Below are 19,499 nucleotides of genomic sequence, written 5' to 3' on the forward strand. Positions count from 1 at the left end.
GCGTGAGGAGGAAAAGCATGTCTACCTATGCCTCCATCTTGACTGGAAGTCCTGAAACTATTTATTTTTAAAGTTTGAAGAAGTTTTGATTGCCCAGAGTGATTAACATACTTGATGAAAAGACAATGGTGACAGTATTTAACCTTTACACAACTCTGGAGCCTGTTACAGTAAGTTTTTAAAAATCTTATAATTGTATATCAATTATACCTCAATAAACCTAGAAAAAAATCTTATGTAACTTAATAGGTGGTTAAGTTTAATCATTTTTAGTACATTCAAGCCCTAAGAAATGAAATATCAACAATCCTAAATACAATTTGAGTGCATTCTATTGATAGAGCCCTGTTCGAGATATTAAGTATAAAAAATGAATAAACATTAGTCATGCCCTTGAGGGAATCACTGTTTCTTCTTCTCCCAAGTGAACCAAATTAGCAGTGTCCATAATAAACATGAATATTCTCATCAGTTGTTTATAAAAATAAGAAATATCATGTGCAACATGTGACACATTCATCATGGGATGGAAACAAGGGTAAAAAACTTGTATAATCTGATTTGCAAGTTGATAATAGTAAGTAATTAATTTTTCAATAAGCAGTGGGCACTTTGGCTGCTAGTAACCATTTCTGGTTCCAGAAAGTCAGTATTTAAAAAGAAAAGACTGTATTTTCCTTGAGAGAAAAACAGCACATTTTCTTTTCTTTTTTTAAAGTATATTTTATTTATTATGCTATTATAGTTGTCCCATGTTTTTCTCCCCCCTATTCTCCTCTGCCCTGCAATCCCTTTCCCGCCAACATTCCTCCTCCTTAGTTCATGTCCATGGGTCATACATATAAGTTGAAAAACAGCACATCTTCAAACAAGTCAAAGTAAAATGTGCCAGTAAGCCTTCTGAAGGGTTTGGAGGCCATGATTATAAAGAGGGTTTGGCCGTCAAAAAGAGTATCTGATGTTTTTAAAGTACCACTGCCAACTATCCTCCTAGATGTAGTGCAGTTTGGTAAAGAGTTACAACTGCACTATGGGCTTGAAGAATGTGCCTGCAGTAAGCAGAAGGTCAGTGTGAGGTTTGAGGGCCCATGGGCTGCTGGGATTGAAAGTTCAAGATCAAGTCAAACCACACTGTATGCTTCTCTACTTCTCTACAGGTGAAAAGAAGTTAAAATGAGTACTCTGGGGTTGCCCTAATGAAAAAAAGTTGCCAGAGAAGAGAATCCCACAGGCATATATGGAAAAGGCAAAGGCAAGGTCATGATGGTGGTGTGGGGTTACCATGGGGAAGTGGAAATTGCAAACTCATTGGAATGAAGGTTTATAGACGATGATTGCTTGGATATCAGCCTCAAATATATTTTTAGCACCAATTATAGCACCTTCTCTTCCTCAAATTATTTTCAGTAACCATTATATAATTTTTACAAGGGTGAACACCCTGCATCCATATATTAAGCAGGGTACTAAACTTAATAAATAATCCAATATGGCACTATACTTTCTTATATTTAAAAACAATGGTGAACCAGGAATATGAAAATAAGAAATGTGTCTGCTCACTTACCTTTTCCAGTGCAGCTTGAACAACTGATTCGCTTTCTGTATCTAGGGCAGATGTAGCCTCATCTAAGATCAGTATCTTTGGGTTTCGAACTAAAGCTCGAGCAATTGCGATTCTCTGTTTCTGTCCTCCACTCATTTGAGCTCCTTTTTCACCTACTAAGGTATTAAATTTCTAGTGAAAAATAGGAAAGAGCACAGAAACAGAAGAGAGCATGATCAAATGATCAGAAAAGGAAATGACAATCACAATTATGTTTTAATCTCTAATTCAGGCTGACTGATTTTGATGTTTGATTTGTTCTTTGTAAAAACAAACAACTATTTAAAAAAGTCTAGTAGGAACAATTGGGCTAGCAATAAAAGAAATGATAATACATGATAATCACAGATTTTTAAGAAGATTAATAATTGAACCAATTTTCAAAGTTTTTAGGAAATTTTTCAAATCCATTGACATCTTTAAAAGAACACTGTATTGTAAGTACATACTTAATTACTATTCAAAATGTTCACTATCAATTTAATGCATTATACTCAATCTTCTTCCTGGATATTACAATAAAGAGTATGAAAAAAATTACTGCAAAAATAAACTTTCCCTCAAAGCTTTTTTCAATTTTGGGAGACTTTTTAGGTCTTCTTTCACTTTTTTTTTTTGGTAAATGCATCTTTAACAAAGTAGTTATCTTTAGATATTTGAGGTTGGAGGTAACTTCTAGAACTAATGAAGCATGGTTAGTAAGTAATATTCTGTTGGATAAAGTCCCTGATCCAAAGTTCATTTCTTCAAAGATATAAATGTATTAAATAAATATCCTTTCTAAATCTTTAATTACTAGAGTTTGACCATCAAATTTGTTTTTTTAAATATAAATCTAATTGAGGAATAATTTAATAATTATATACCCATAAACATTGTACACTCAATAAAATGCACTCAATTTAAGGATGCAGTTTTATGAGTTTTGACAAATGGCTATACACATGCTATCACCATCCCAATAAAGATTTAGAATATCTCCATCAACCTAGAAAGTTTCCTCATGACCCTTTCTAGTTGAAACTTACATCCTGCCTCAGGATAGCATTGATTTGATTTTAATCACTATAAATTAATTCCACTAGTTCTAGAACTTTATATAAGTGGAATCATACAGTGTTTACTTTTTAAGAAGACTTTTTATAGAGCAGTGTTAGGTTCACAGCAAAATTTAGAGGACGGTAAAGAGATTTCCCATATATCCCATCTCCAGACATGCAGACTTCCTCATTATCAACATCCCCTACCACAGTGGTATGTTCGTTACAATTGAACCTACATTGACATATTATAATCACCCAAGTCCACAGTTTACATTAGAATTCACTCTGGATATGATTTTGGACAAATGTATAATTACATACATCCATCATTATGGTATAATATAGAGCATTTTCACTACCCTAAGAATTCTCTGTGTTTTCCCTACTCCCCCTCACCCCCATTATCCCTACCTCCAACCCCTGGTAACCACTAATCTTTTACTGATTCCATAGTTTTGCCTTTTTCAGAATGATATATATTTGAAATCATACATTATGTAGCCTTTTCAAACTGGTTTCTTTCACTTAGTTATATGCATTTAAGTTTTCTCCATGTATTTTCATAGCTTGAAAGCTCATTTTTTTAAGTGCTGAATAATATCCCATTGTACCACAGTTTACCTGTTAACCTATTGAAGAACATCTTGGTTGCTTCCAAGCTTTGGCAATTATAAATAAAGCTGCTGTAAACATATTTGTGTAGGTTTTGTGTGGACACATATATTCAACTTCTTTGGGTGAACACCAAGGAGCATGGTTGCTAGGTAAATGGGTAAGAATATGTTTAGTTCTGTAAGAAATCACCAAACTGTGTCCAAAATGGCTGTGCCATTTTGCATTCTCACTAGCAATGTTCTTGCAGCATTAGTAGAATGAGATATATATGTCCAGCATTACTAGAATGAGATATATATGTCCAGCACCAACGAGAGTTCCTATTGTACTGCATCCTTGCCAGCATATGTTGCTGTCAGTGTTCCGAATTTTGGCTATTCTAAATCGAGTTTAGTGGTACCTCATTGAAGTTTGTAATTTGCATTTCCCTGATGACATGATGTGAAGCATCTTTTAACATGCTTATTTGCCAACTGTATATCTTTGGTGATGTGTCTGTTAAGATCTTTGGCCTGTTTTTCATTGTGTTGTTTGTTTTCTCATTGTTGAATTTAAAGAGATCTTTACGTACTTTGGATAACAGTACTTTATCAGCTGTGTCTTTTTTGAATGTTTTCTTCCAGTTTGTGGTTTATCTTCTTATTTTTTGACACTGTCTTCCACAGAGCAGTTTTTAATTTTAAATAAGTCCAGATTATCAATAATTTCTTTCATGATTTGCACCTTTGTCATGTCTAAATGTCACTGCCATACCCAAGTCATCTAGGTTTTCTCCTATGTTATCCTCTAGGAATTTCATAGCTTTGCATTTCATATTTAGGTTTGTGATCCATTCTGAGTTAAATTTTGGGAATGATGTCTACATTTATTGGTTTTTTTTTACAAGTGGATGTCTAGTTGTTTCAGTACCATTTGGTTGTTGAAAAGACTATCCTTGCTCTATTATATTGCCTTTGCTTCTTTGTCATAGACTAGTTGACTATATTTATATTGATGTATTTCTGGACTCTGGACTCTATGCCTCTGATACATTTGTCTGTTTTTTCAACAATTCCATGTTGTCTTGATTACTGTAGCTTTACAGTAAGTCTTAAAGTTTTATAGTGCAGTCTTTTAACCTTGTTCTTCTTCAGTATGGTATTGGCTATTCTGGTTATTTTGTCTCCACATATAAATTTTAGAATTTGTTTGTTAATATCCATGAAATAACTTGCTGGGATTTTGATTGAGATTACATTGACTCTATACAACAAGTTGAGAACAACCGACATTTTGGCAATATTGAATCTTCCTTTCCATAAACATGAAATATCTCTCCATTTGTTTAATTCTTCTTTAATCAGAATTTCATAGTTTTCTTCATACAGATTTTATTAGACTTATACCTAACTATTGTGGTTTTTACTTTGGATTTCCCTGGTAACTAATAATGTTAAATATTTTTTCATGTGTATACTGTTCATTTGATTCTTTTTTTGTAAAATGTACAAGTTTTCATCCACTTTTATTGTTGTCTTATTACTGTGTTGTAAGAGCTCCTTATATGTTTTGGGTGCATGTCCTTTGCCAGATCTGTGTATTGTGGATATTTCACTCTGTGTCTTGCCTTTTTATTTTTTAAATGGTATCTTTTAAAATTAAATTTAAGAAGTTTTGATTTCAATAAAGGACAGTCTATCACTTTTTAAAATAGTAAATGCTTTTCTGTCTAAGAAGTCTTTACTTCAAGGTCACAAAGATTTTCCCCTAAATTTTCAATTTTGAAGTTTGACAGCTTATGTTTTTACATTTGGTCTAAGATCCATGGCAAATTAATATGTACGTATGGTGTGAGGTAAGGGTCACACTGAATTTTTTTCCACATGGATATCCAATTTTTCCAGCACTATTTGTTAAAAAGACTTCCCCCCACTGACATATACTGGCCTTATGAAAAATCAATTGACTAGATATGTGTGGGTTTATTTCTGGACTTTCTATTCTGCTCCACTGGTCTGCATGTCATACATTCTTATGCTTTTACTATTGCCTTAATTGCTGTTTTAAAATTAGATATTGTAGGTCTTCCAGGTTTATAGTTCTTATTTCAAAATTATTTTGGCAATTCTTAGTAATTTCAATTTCCAAATAAATTTTGGAAATACCATATCAATTTCTGCACACAAAAAAAGAATGCTGGGATCTTGATTGTTATAGCATCATATTTATAGGTCAATTTGGGGAAAATGCATAGCTTTAAAACTATTCAATGTCTAAATCAATGAGTAAGATACACCCTATTTATTTAGATCTTTAATTTCTCTTAGCAATGTTCGATATTTTCACAGATTTACATATCTTTCATTAAATTTATTCTGTTTTATATTTTTCAATACTATTGGGAATGCCCCTCAATTTAATTTCATCTGTAACTATTACTATTATTTAGAAATCTAGCTGATTTTCCTCCCACAATTATAGTCTTACAGTTACAGATTATATACATATCTTTGAGTAACTTTTGGTAGTTTGTGTCTTTCAAGGAATCGATCCTCATCAATCTGTCAAATTTATAGGCATAGCTTTGTTAATAGTATGCCTTTTGTTTTTTAAAGTATATTTTATTGGTTATGCTATTACAGCTGTCCCAGTTTTCCCCCATTTGCCCGCCTCTGCCCATCCCACCCTCCCTCCAGCAATTCCCTAAACCCCCTTAGTTCAGGTCCATTGCATATGAGTTCTTGCATATAATATAAGTTCTTTGGCTTCTCTATTTCCTATACTTTTCTTAACATCCCTGTGTCTATTTTGTACCTACCATTTATGCTTCTAAATCCCTATACCTTTTCCCTCATTCTCCTCCATACTCCTCCCAGCTGATAACTCTCCAAATGATCTCCATATCTATGATTCTGTTCTTATTGTACTTGTTTCTTATTTTTTGTTTGTGTTTTTTAGATTTGGTTGTTGTAAATTTGTTGTCATTTTAATGTTCATGGTTTTGATATTCTTTTTCTTAAATAAGACCCTTTAACATTTCATACAATAAGGGCTTGATGATGATGAACTCCTTTAGCTTTACCTTGTGTGGGAAGCACTTTGTCTGCCCTTCTATTCCAAATAATAGCTTTGCTGGATAGAGTAATCTAGGTTGTAGGGCCTTGCTTTAATACTTGTTGCCAGTCCCTTCTAGCCTGCAAAATTTCTTTTGAGAAATCAGCTGATAGTCTTATGGGAACTCCTTTGTAAGTAACTCTCAGCCTTTCTCTTGCTTCTTTTAAGATTCTCTCTTTATCTTGAACCTTTTGCATTTTAATTATGATGTGTCTTGGTGTGGTTCTCTTTGGATTCAACTTGTTTGGGACTCTCTGAACTTGCATGTCTATTTCTTTTGCCAAATTAGGGAAGTTTTCTTTTATTATTTTTCAAATAAGTTTTCAACTTCTTGCTCTTCCTCTTCTCCTTCTGCATCCCTATGATTTGGATGTTGGCCCTTTTTGGATGTCCTGGAATCTTCTTAAACATGACTCATTTTTTTGAATTCTTGTTTCTTCATTCTGTTCTGGTTGAATGTTTATTTCTTCCTCTGCTCCAAACTGTTGATTTGAGACCTGATTTCCTTACCTTCTCTGTTGGTTCCATGTATATTTTCCTTTATTTCACTTTGCATAGCCTTCATTTTTTCCTCTATTTTGTGACCATACTGAACCATTTCTGATCCTGATTACCAGTGTTTTGAACTCTGCATCTGAATTGTTGGCTTTCTTCATCACTTTGTTCTATTTTTGGAGCTTTGATCTGTTCTTTCATTTGGGTCATATATATTTTTTGTATCTGTCTGCCAATATGTAGTAAGGGATAGAACCTTAGGTATTCACCAGGGCAGGGCAACCCATGTCGCTGTGTTGTGGCACTGTATGTGGGGAAGGGGTCAGAGAGGAAACAATGCTGCTTGCTTGGCTTTTGCTGCTTTCAATCACTTGCCCCACTACCCACAATCAAACTGAGCCCTTCTGGTGCAGATTCCAGGATGGGTGGGTTTGTGTACATTCTGGGACCCTGTGGGTCTCTCCAATGAACTCTCCTCTGAGGCTGGGAGTTTATCCCTCTGCCACAACTCCTATAGGTTTTTATAGCCAGAGGTTTTGAGGCTTACTTTCCTGTCGCTGGAACCCTTGGTTGCATGGTCTGTCTCACTCCCCAGTTGTTCCTCCCAGTTTATCTGCATGTAAATGTGGAACTGCTGTGTTCACCAGTCACCATCTTATCTGCCTGGTCCTCCACGTCCTCTCTACCCTGGCTGCCCATCTCCACCCCTCCTACCAGTCTGGATGAATGTTTCTTCTTTAACTCCTTGGTTGTCAGACTTCAGTTCGATTTTCTGGCAGTTCTTATTTTTTGTTTTTAAATTTGTTGTTGTCCTCCTTTTGTTTGTGTGAGGAGACATCTTGCCAGCAGTTGATCACCAGTGTTTTAAACTCTTCATCTGATAGGTTGGCTATCTCCTCATTGTTTAGTTCTTTTTCTGGGGTTCTTTTCTGTTCCTTCATTTGGGCCATATTTCTTTGTCTCCTCACTTTGGCAGCCTCCTTGTGTCTGTGTACTAGGTAGAGGTGCTTTGACTCCCTTTCTTAGTGCATCTGTTAAGTTGTTGAGGCAGTGCCTTGGGTATTTGCCAGCACAGTAGCCTGCTTCACTGCTTTGTGGCTCTGTGTATACAGGGGAGGGGTCAAAGAGGAGACAGTGTCACTGCTGACTTCTGAGGGATTGCCTGGCACTTGCCCCATTTCCAGTCATTTCACCCACTTCCTGTATGTGACTGGCACCCCTCCAGCTGCTGCCCTGGTTGTGGTTCCCAGAGTGTGTGGGTCTGTATATGTTCCGGGCTCTCCTGAGAAACCAGGCGTTTCTTCCACCACTCCAATTTCCACTGATTTTTATAGCCAGAAGTTATGAGGCTTTATTTTTCTGGTGCTGGAACCCTGAGCTGTGCAATCTGGCCTGGGGCTGGGATGGCTCATTCACAAAGTGTCCCCCTGATTTTTATCCACCACATCTGAATGTGGAATATCCTGTTCCACTGGACACAGCCATTGCTTTGCTGCTGCCACACTGAGTCTTCTCTGCTCTAGTTCCTCATCCCCACTCCTCCTACTTGTCTGGATGAATACAACTTCTTTCAATCCTTGGTTATCAGACTTCTATACAGTTCAATTTTCTGGCAGTTCTGGGTGTTTTTAATTTTGCAATTAGTTGTGATCCTATGGTTGTGCAAGGAGGCAAGTCATGTCTACCTATGCCTCCATCTTGACTGGAAATCCACAGTATTCCTTTTAACGTCTTTGGCATTACTAATGATGTACCTTCTTTCTTTCTTGACATAGTAGTGTCTATTCTTTTTAATTGTTCCTTCATCAGTCCTGTTATAGTTTTACTGATTGTATTGATATTTCCAAATAATCAGCTTTTGGTCTCAATGATTATTTCCAATGTTTCCCCATTTTGTATTTTACTAATTGCTGCTCTAATCTCTATTATTTCCCTCCTTCTGCTTGCCTGGGGTTTAATTTGCTCTTTTTCCTCTAGTTTTGTAAGGTGAAAACTTAGCTTATACATTTTAGGTCTTTTTTTCTTTTCTAAAATAAGCATTCAATGCTATAAGTTTCTCATAAGGCAGTGTTTTAACTGTATCCCAGAACTATTGATACATTGCATTTTTATTTATATTTAGTTCAAAATAGATTTTAATTTTCCTTGAAATTTCCTTTGAACTATAGATTATTTAGAAGTGGGTTAATTTTAAAATATTTGTGGATTTTCCAGATATATTTCTTTTGTTTTTCTTAGAGATTTTATTAATTTATTTTTAGAGAGAGGAAGGGAGGGAGATACAGAGGGAGAGAAACATCAATGTGTTGTCGCCTCTTGCATGCCCCCTACTGAGGGCCTGGACCACAGCCCAGGCATGTGGCCTGACTGGGAATGGAACTGGTGACCCTCTGGTTTGCAGGCCAGCACTCAATCCACTGAGCCACAGGGCAGATTTTCCAGATATATTTCTGTTATTGATTTTTATGATTTAATTCTATTATGAACTGAGAACACACTAATTTTTATTTTAATGGCCCAAGATATTGCTTATCTCAGTGAACATTACATGTGCACTTGAGAAATATGTATTCTGCAGTTATTGGTTAGAGGATTCTATATATGTCAGTTAGATCTACTTGGTTGACAGTATTGTTCCAGTCATCTATATCCTTCTTTTCCGCACATTCTATCAAATACTGAAGACTTCAACTAAAATTGTGGATTTGTCTATTTGTCCTTTCAGGGTGTATACATATTTTTCTTTTTTTGCCTCAGTCATTTTGAAGCTTTTCTGAAGTGCATGAACATTTAGATTATGTTTATGGAAAGTGTAGATAGATCATAGGTCCTTATTTCTTTACATGTCTAGTTTTGGGTTTTTTTTTTAGCATATGTACTCAATTCTGTGTGTGATATGTTGGAGAGATTGAATTTTGTTTTTCTTTAAAAAATGTGGATTTTTTTGTTCTAGTAGACAATTCATATATTGGCTTATCACTTTGAACTTGTATAATCTTGGTTTTATGCTTTGTGGGGAGTGAATCTGTGGAAAATCTTGCAACTTGGCAGGATCCAGTCTCCAAGTTCTGTCTCTTCTGGGGATCTTGTTATGGCTTGGTTTTATGATTTGTTAGGACAGGTCTAGTGTCAGCCATACTCTAAGGTGTGGTCTTTACTCCTAAGCTGTAGCTTTTATTGGTGTCTCAGCTATATGCTTGAGGTATTAAAAAGATGTTAATGTGATCTCTCCACTCTGGCTGGGCTGTGATTTCAACATCTCCACCATTCTGCTTGATGTGTAGTATCTCTGTTCTATTCTCAGCTTTGTAGCAGCTGCTCTCTGTGGTAAGCCTTGTGTAGTCTCATCTTCAAAGATTCCCACAGGATGCCTACATAGACTTCTGCCCCCACCTCAACTCCACAGCTCTCTCACTGCCTTTCCCTTTGCTTAAGCTGCCCTGAAATTCTATCTCTGTCTTTCAGCTCCATGGGACTGCCATGTTCTGTCTGGATTCCAGTTTCCAGAGATGTCATCAGAAGTTTGTACCCAGGCAGAATGCTGCAGATTCATGGACTTTCTTCATGAGTTTCCTTTCTCTCAGGAATCACAATTTTATGCTACATTTTGTCCAGTGCTTGGAAACAACTATCCTATTTTAGCCAGACTTTTGGTTGTTTATTGGAAAAGGTTAGCAAATATTAGTTAATCCTAATATATTAATTTAAAAATATATGTGTATCATAGAAATATAAAAGTGATGGTGTTTTTGAGCATAGCTCTCCCCAATTTTTCCCCTATATGAATTAACCACTTTTGAAATTTTTGTTTAATACTATGCTTATTCTTATTTTTCTGAATAAACACAGCTATGGAATTTGGTTTCCATCATCATAAGCCAGTATCTTTAATTTGTTCTTTGGATTATATCTTTGGGATTTACTATTCTATTTATAGAAGGGGGCATCTTTGTATAAATATGAGACTTTTAGTAAAAGCAAGTAGTAACTCATAGGGTATAATGTAAGAGGCACCAGAAAGCTGCTTTAATTCCAAATGGGAAACTGAAGATGACTGGTGTTTTGAGAAAAGGAAGTCAATATAAGTGTCAAAACGTCAAAGAAAGGAAGTCTGTGTTTTCCAAAACCATAAAGCAAAGAATGACCTTGTCTTTCATGAATTTGCTGTCTAATTATGATGCTAAATAATGAAGATAGAAGGTATTTAATAGCATAATGAACATTTTTATAAGAAAAACAAAAGAACAAAATTATTATGACTTATAGAGGGCAAACTGTAAAATATACCCATTAAAAAGAACTTTTTTGTTATTTCTGCTTTCAAGGATGGTGGAATTTTATCTGTATTTAATTTCAAGTCTTACCCCTTCACATGTCATAGGGTATTCCCCACAACATTTTCAGGTGATACTGATGGACACAAGGAAATGCAAATAAGTTGTTTTACAGCAATCAATTCTAAGTACCCACTAGGATATGTCCTCATACCAAGAATTTTAGCTTATTATATCTACTTCCAAGTATGATTTCACGTTTCCTGTCCAATATTAGCTCCATGTGCTTCTATAAAAAAGATGGTCATAGTTTTTTGTTTGCCTTATCACAGAACCAATTTGAACATTCTGTGTGACATTCCCACTTTTAGCCACAAGATGGCCTTGCAAATCAACATTTTGTAGACATCATTTCTCAGCTTGTAATGATTTTGTTTCATGTAATCTTTGTTATTTTTTTCTTTTTCATTTACAGTGAGAACCAATTAGATCTAAATGTAATTTTTAAAATTTACCTTTCAGTGATGTACTTCTTTTTGATTGTTACCACATTCTCTCATTTATGGACATTTTACCTAAGACAACTAAAAATTAATCACATCCCCGTACTCTATAGAAAGTTACTGCTTTGTTATTTCATTTTGAAATACTGTAGTGCTTACACTTTAAGCTAAGGCAGAGCCTGTGCCTACATTAGGCATAGGCTACATAGTGTACTTACATTGGGAAATTCCATTATAAAATCATAAGCATTTGCTTCCTTTGCTGCTTTCTCAATCTCTTCATCGGTCACACCTTCTCTTCCATATTTAATATTGTTATTAATGGTAGTCCCAAACAAAACAGGCTCTTGGCTGACCACTCCAATATGCTCTCGATAATGCTGCACATTTAAAGTTCTGATGTCGTTCCCATCCACTGTGATCTGCCAATCCAAAGGAATGAATCATGCTGTGATGCCTATCACTGCATTGTGTTGAGAGTCATTTTTACTAGTCTAAAACATAAGCTGGGAATCACGGTTTTTCAGGAATCAAAGACTGACTATATTTTGATAAAATATTTATAGCACTTATATTGTTAAGAGACTTTTTCTGGTAGGTATAAACCAAGCACTTTAAAAAATTGGCTTAAAAATCTCACCACATTACTTAAATATCTTTATTCTAAGACCCACAAATTAGATATTGTAAAAATACATATTCTAGGAGCCACAATGTTATTGTGTAGACACAGGTAACAAATTGATGTGATCTTTGCATTATTTTTCTAGGAAATATCCTTCCTCACTTTTCTTCAATACCCTGCTCCCCTGCAAAAGGCAAAAATATCTTCTATTCATTACTATAAACAATAGTAAATAAATGTTGTCTTTCCCATAGATAGTGCCATTACCTATTACCCTAACATATTCCAATGACAGAGGCCAATGTTTGGTGATTATAACTCAGAGTCTCTCTTTCTCATCAACTCTGGTATTCTGTTTAGGTAAAGTATTCTATGCAACTGCTTTATATATGAAATGATTATCCAGTAATTTACTTTATATAGGTATGGATGCATGAGTACAGTAGACTAAAAATGGAGGCTTACTTAAGAAGTCAAATTTAAGTGAAACCAGGCTACTGGAGAGTAGATTTTCTTTTAAAAATAATAGTTGAAAATTTGAGTAGAAGCATTAAAAATTATGCTTTTGTGACTATCATAGTCTCATTCTCTATGCCATGTACAACTGCATATTAATTAAATTAAGTTTAATTAATTAAAATTAAGTGCAACTTTATGGGTGACAGAATGAAACAAGAGAGCATATCCTCTACAGATGTCATTCTTCCAGGGTGTTTTGAGAAACTGAAATGCTTGGGAAGTTCTGGGTACTACAAATTACTATGTTTTTTTTTCCTCCACAGCATTTAATACCTACTAACATACTATATAATTTACTTATTTTATTTGTCTGTCTCTACTTGTAAGAATGTAAAGTTGATGAGAGCAGAGGTTAATGTGCTTTGTTCACCATTGTATGCCCAGCACCTAGAACAGTACTTGGCACATAGTAGGTGCTCAAGAAGTATTCATTGAATGAATGAATGTGTAGGAAAGAAAATGATATTGCTTCTCTGTGAGTTCCACCGTTAAAAATGAAAAGTTGCCATAGCTATAAAATATTTATAATAGGTAGCATTTCCAAATCTCATTGTGTAGACTGTGCATAATATTGCTAGGTGCACTTACAGAGCCATCTTCAGGATCATACAGCCTCTGCAGAAGTTGGACTGCTGTACTCTTTCCACTGCCATTGGGGCCAACCAAGGCTACTGTCTCTCCAGACTTAATTTTGAGATTCAGACCTTCCAGAATCTATTGGAATATATGGGAAGGAATTCCATAAAACTAGGATAAGTGAGAATATGGCTTATATATTTTTGAAATTTAATGTAATTAACATAAAACTAATTCTTCTGTGACACTTAAAAACAAATTTAGACCTTGTTATACAATATTTCTTTCATGTATAATAATAACCTACATAATGTTGGGAAATAATTGTAAAAGATCTCTCATCATCTCTCTGCATGAAGAAGAAATCTAAATTCAGTTTAGTTATTAGATATTAACTAGCCACAAGAAACTGTATTTTCAGCTGACATACTTTATATGAATTTCATGGCTACCAAGTTAGTGAAAATTTTACCTTTTAATTTGCAACAGCTGAATGGAATCTTGCCAGATATTTCTGTAAGCTCTTTAAGAAAGTTTTTTTTAGAATATATTTAATATCATTGCAAAATATATTCCAAAGCAAAACAATTGTTAAAACTTCAGTGCTTCCTGTGAATGAGATTCCACGAATAGGAACCTTCCCTTTTCTAGTGGTGGCTCTCCTGGGAACATTTCAATTTACAGGAAACATTTAAAATTTTCTCAATTGGTGAGGATTGCTACCGGCATTTAGTGTTGGAGGGACCTGGGACAGGAGAAACCTCCGGAAATGACAACAGCAATCCTGTTGAGAAACTCTCACCTATCTTTGCTTGCATTTATATGTATTCAGCTGTGAGTATGGGAATCTTTCCTTGGATTCTCTCACTTTGATCTTCCTATTTGTAAAGAAATTGACCCTTTAAATAGCCAAACATAAAAACTTCAAAGGCCAAGCAGAGAAAAATTCTCTAAAGGAGGTGAGAAATGAGAACCCATAGTGGGAGGACCTCCTCCTCTACCTGCACTTTTACTCTGGAGTTGATTTCTGTTCCTTCCTTTGAAGAATTTGTACTTTATTTAAAATGAATGAACCTCTCTCATAAAACTATTTACTCTTCAGTTTAACAAATAGAGCTATGTTATAAAATTTCATTAAAAAAATAGTTGTTTAAAACCCAGAGAGCACTTTACTACGCAACATAACACAATCTGTGTTTACGTTTCCAGGAAGCTAACTCAAATGTCGCAAAATGAAGTTGAAATACTCTATGTTAAGAAAAATGGTAGAAGACAATACCACTATAATAATGGTAATTAAGTAACAAGAAACTAAAAAATAAAGAGTTTTGAAAAGAGAATTCCATTCAAAGACTTAAAGAAAAATAAATAGGAATAGGTAGATCTTTTATGATGCAAATTATGCAGAGGACATTTGTATATTTTAAAAGACATTAGAGGTTGATGGCATTAGCAATTTTATTAATTTCACTTAAAATAATGTCCTTTTTCTATGAAACAGGTATTTATTAGTACTCTTTGCAATCTTTCACTACTTTTTGGATAAATACACAATAAAATGAAAGGAGGAAGACAATAGAAAAGACAGACACGTTTTCTCAAGAATTTGCAAAGGCTGAATGACAAAGAAAGGAGGATTAATGTGTTGCATGTACATGTGTGAGTGTGTTTGTGTGTGTGCAAAAGTGAGGGGTGGGAGTAACTGAGGCACAGATGCTGTGCAGTATAAATCCTAGGGAAGGGAGAAGTGAAAGGCACAACCAGGCCTAATTCTCCCAGGTTAGAAACTAGGTTAAAATGAGTTGTGTTAAGTGGGACAACATCCAGGGACTGCCAATGGAAGACATTTTGGCGGGTGCTGCCAAATCCAGAGTGAAGGAGTTCCAGGGAGTTGAAAATGCATTAGTCAGTTGAATATAGAAAAGAGGCTGCAAAATGTAACTGGCTCATCCAGAGTTATTTGTCCATTACTAATCTTTCTATATTTCCTTCCTTCCTCCCCACTACCACCTTGTTCCCTGGTCTCTCTCTCTGTTTCTCTTTTCAAATCTCTGAGCAAAGTAGCTAAATCTTGGCTAAAATGATTCCAGATTATCTCATAAGAGGAGATCTTAACCAACAGACATTAATATCAGAAAACGGTACAATTCTATAATTAATTTTAACCTACCTTGACAGAAGGTCTTGACGGATAGCTGAAAGAAACATTTTTAAATTCTACAGTCCCCTCTATGCATTCTGGTTTATAACCTGTTGTTGAAAAGTTACCTATAGCAGGTTTCTTGGAAAAAAAAAAAGAGAATACTATAAATCTTCAAGGAACTGAATTGATACTCTCTAGATTCTAAAAAAATAATTTAAAGATGGGTTTTTTTAAACAATGTTTTCCTTTTTGCTTTAGAAGTGCACTGATTTAGAGTGAAGGTTTTAATAAGCCACAATCTCCTTGTAGAAGAATTAAAACAATCTCTCTATGCATACATAGCCAATTGACCAACATGGATTTTGCCCATCTTTTGGTTTTAATTAAATGAGTGTGCCTGTTTTTTTGGTTTCCTTCTTACAAAAATGTTACTTATCTTTCAAAGCAATTAGAAGACTTACCTTATCAATAATCTGAAAAATATTAAAGGCAGCTCCTCGGGCTATAGTGAAGGTTTCAAAGTTAGGGGCTGCTGTTCCAATACAATAACTACTATGGATTACACTAAAGAAAACCTACAAGAACAAAAAAAATTATCCTTCCTCAGTTAAATAAGAGAGACAACAGAATACAGTGTACACTTGGTTGAGACTCAGACTGATACTAGAAAAATTAGGTAGGGGAGAATAGAAGATGCTGTCAAATATAAAGGAAACACAAGTTAATCCCATTATATTTGGGCTTTTCCTAATATGGGTCAACTTTTGATTGTCCTATATTCTTGTTATTATCACCTTCTGGAAATCTGAGCAGGAAACCTGGCTTACCGAGGAGTGCCTCCCATATCTGAACCTGGTTGAGTGAGGAGGTGAGCAGCACTCTCCTCCTTGTTCTTTAAAAATAAGGATGTGTTAGATTTCACTGACTCAGAAACATTGTACCATTTCTGTCCAAACTCTCATGAATTCTTGTCTTACTGGACACCTGTCCATTTTTAGAGAGATAAATACATCTCTGCAAAAAATCAAATAAAGAAAGAACCCTACAAGTTAGGTGCTATTTTTCCTACTTACAGATGAGGAAGCTGAGGCTAAGGAAGTCATTTGCCCAGGTCACACACAAACTGAGGAGCAAGGATGTGCCCCAAATTCCTTGTGTTCCAGTTTCATTTATATGAAATACATGAGCAGCTTAAAGTCTTAACTATGAAAGTCTCAAATTCATAATATGACTTTAGCTGAGAAAAAAGAAATCTACATAGAATAGGAGAGCTAGACAATTCAATTGAGCAAGGCAAATAGTTCTTAATTCTGAAATAATCTGTTGATTGTTGAAATTTGGGAGGATAACTGAGTAAATTCAAATTTAATGCATAACCCCTAAGAGTTTAAAGAATTCTAAATTGTGATGTTGGACAGAGCTTATATAATCTGTTTAAAGAAATTTTTTTTATTGTTCAATTACTGTTGTCTCCATTTTTACCCCATAGCTCTTCCCTGCGCTGCCCACTCCCCCTCCTCCAATTATTATATGCTGAAAGGACAGAGGAGGGGCAGGAGAGTCCAATCCACAGACTATTTCCAGACGGAAGACGTTTAGCAAGCTAAATGTAGAGTGCCGTCGTATATCAGCAAGATTGAAAAGAAGACATCTCACCAGAGACTGGCCTTTTTGACTGCTGGATTAAGAAAACTCTCTCAATGGAAAATTAAATTATGATTCTTCTAAAAGTATGATGCTTTTAGAAGATAGGCTGGATAAATATATCCTGCCATTCATAAATATAATTCAAAGGTCTATACAAATCATTTGAAGGAAAAAAAATAGTTGCTTATTAAAAACATTCATCTTTGAATATTCAATATTATTCAAAGAGAAATTTTTGCTATAGCAAGGAAAGATTTATCTAGGCCAGTTGCTTCCGTTCTCAAACAAGACTTACAGCAAGGACAGTTCCGATGGTATAACCAGGTTCTCCATTCAGAATCAAGGAGGTTCCATACCAGAAAGTGAGTCCATAGGTCCCATTCATAAAGAGGTACACAGCACCAAGAGAGAGTTTTGAAGCTATAGCCTTTTTAATGCCAACATCCTTTGCATCTTTTAAATTGTGTGTATACCTTAAAAAGAAAAACCATAATATGATAAATAGCCTTTGGGGAAAAATAATATTAAACATGTATTGTCATAATTACAAGAACAGACCTTTGAATTTCTTTCTCTTGGGCCCCAAAGGCTATGACTGTCCGGATTGACGACAAAACTTCTTCTGCCACAGCTCCAGCTTTGGAATAGGCATTTAATTCCTTATTGGTCAACGAGATGACTACCTGTAATAAACCATATCCACAGTTAGCCAAAGAATGACTTTGGGGTAGTAACAATGTAGAAAATTTAATTCAGATAGAATCTAGAATAACATAATTTTATTATTGCAGAGGTACTTTATATCACTTAATCTAACCTCTTCAGTTTGCACATAAGGAAACCAATGACCAGAGATATTGACTTTCTAAAGTCTTACAGTAGGGGAAGAACTTAGCCTAACATAACCTGGAGTCTAAATCTCTATATTTACCTTCTACTAGTGGAGTTTCACTGTTTTCTCTCGTATTTTTAAAAAATTAGAAAATGTGTATTTATATTAATACAATTGGTAAAGACTTGGTTTGGAGAAGGATATTAGGGACACAGTTCTTTTTGGATACACTCTGGAAATTAGTAAACCTAATGTAACTTGATTTGATTTATTATTATGGAAAAAGCAAGGCTTCTAGAAGATATTGGTCACAGGGTTGTGGCAGGAAGAGAATGTTGATCCTGCATATACCCAGAAGCGATTCCTGCAGCGATTCCTCAGAGATACAGCATAATAAATGCTGTATCTCCGAACAGTAACAGCTGAGGCTCTAGAGACAAAGAGAGGAGAATATCACTCTTCATGATATTAGGTAGGTTTATGTGATTTCTCAAAAATTTAAAATCAGAATGGGCCTTTTTCTTTATTAAATGCACTTAACTACTCTTTTGATTAGTAAAGGATTTAATTTAGCAATTAACACAACAGTTCAATGAAAGGGAACAGGAAGAAAATTGTCCTCGGAGCTGTGAGTCTAACTATTACCTACTCACATAACAAATCATCCACTTTCAAAGTACATTTTACATAGTTGATGCTGATTTAATGTAAGACATGCTCAGCCAGTTAAACTCAGAAGGTAGCATAAGCTAAGTAATACTTATTATTTTATTTTTTAAAAATTATTTTTAAAGGTAATCATTTCTATAATATATCACTAGAAGGAAAGCAGCACCTAGCAAAAATCCTTGTACGTAGCAGGTATTTAATAAATGTTTGCCAAATTTAATTAAATTGAAGGAAGATATAACTTAGATTCCCCACTGATGTTCTTTTCAAACAACTTGTCCACGTCACTTCCCTAGGCAGTTAAGTTAAAGATCTGATCTTAGTAAAATACTGTGGGTAATCTTCCTGAGATGCTCTCATTTCAAGTAAGCTAGGGATGAAGATTTTGACAAGGGTTACCAGGTCAACACTAGAAGTCACACTAAATAAAGATTTGTTGTCTAAACAGCCAAGTCTATTGTTAAGGAATTATTCAATGACAAAATATTTTTTTGCTAGAAATTCTTATTTGGTTGACTTTGTATATTATTAGCAAATAAACTCAGTGAATTTTTTGGCTTTGATTTTCATAAAGAACAATTAACTTTGCAAAATTAAAAATTCTATCCCTCAAGAATACATTGTACCTCAGATCTAGGAAATGGGTATATACATTGGTAAAACTGCCAAAAATTTGATTTGGAGAGAGCTATTAAGGATATATATTGGTTGCTTTTAGACTTCACAAGGAACATTGTTTTCAAAATCAAGCTGTAAATAGATTACTATTTGGGGTATACTCACAGTATAACAGTGCAAAAAATAATTTAAAATGCACATACATAATTTGTTAAAATTTACATAATGCATAAAAATAGCA

At 34.7% G+C, this 19,499-nt stretch overlaps 1 protein-coding gene and 1 long non-coding RNA gene across 2 annotated transcripts in view; one reads left to right on the forward strand and one right to left on the reverse strand.

Annotated features, from left to right (window-relative positions):
* LOC123480020 (uncharacterized) overlaps positions 1-19,158 on the forward strand; it is an 87,264-nt gene extending 68,106 nt beyond the window's left edge. Inside the window, exons 4-5 of the long non-coding RNA XR_006655873.2 lie at positions 10,318-10,522; positions 16,982-19,158. This is a non-coding gene — a long non-coding RNA (uncharacterized lncRNA). The remainder of the gene's footprint in view (positions 1-10,317; positions 10,523-16,981) is intronic.
* ABCB5 (ATP binding cassette subfamily B member 5) overlaps positions 1-19,499 on the reverse strand; it is an 86,209-nt gene that overhangs the window by 53,728 nt on the left and 12,982 nt on the right. Inside the window, exons 7-13 of the mRNA XM_024563082.2 lie at positions 17,698-17,822; positions 17,435-17,612; positions 15,954-16,067; positions 15,520-15,630; positions 13,362-13,487; positions 11,848-12,051; positions 1,568-1,738 (exon numbers count right to left, since the gene is read on the reverse strand). Coding sequence (XP_024418850.2) covers positions 1,568-1,738; positions 11,848-12,051; positions 13,362-13,487; positions 15,520-15,630; positions 15,954-16,067; positions 17,435-17,612; positions 17,698-17,822 — 1,029 coding nt within the window. The remainder of the gene's footprint in view (positions 1-1,567; positions 1,739-11,847; positions 12,052-13,361; positions 13,488-15,519; positions 15,631-15,953; positions 16,068-17,434; positions 17,613-17,697; positions 17,823-19,499) is intronic.

Source organism: Desmodus rotundus, chromosome 6, assembly GCF_022682495.2.
Source record: "Desmodus rotundus isolate HL8 chromosome 6, HLdesRot8A.1, whole genome shotgun sequence".
Lineage (NCBI taxonomy): Eukaryota > Metazoa > Chordata > Mammalia > Chiroptera > Phyllostomidae > Desmodus > Desmodus rotundus.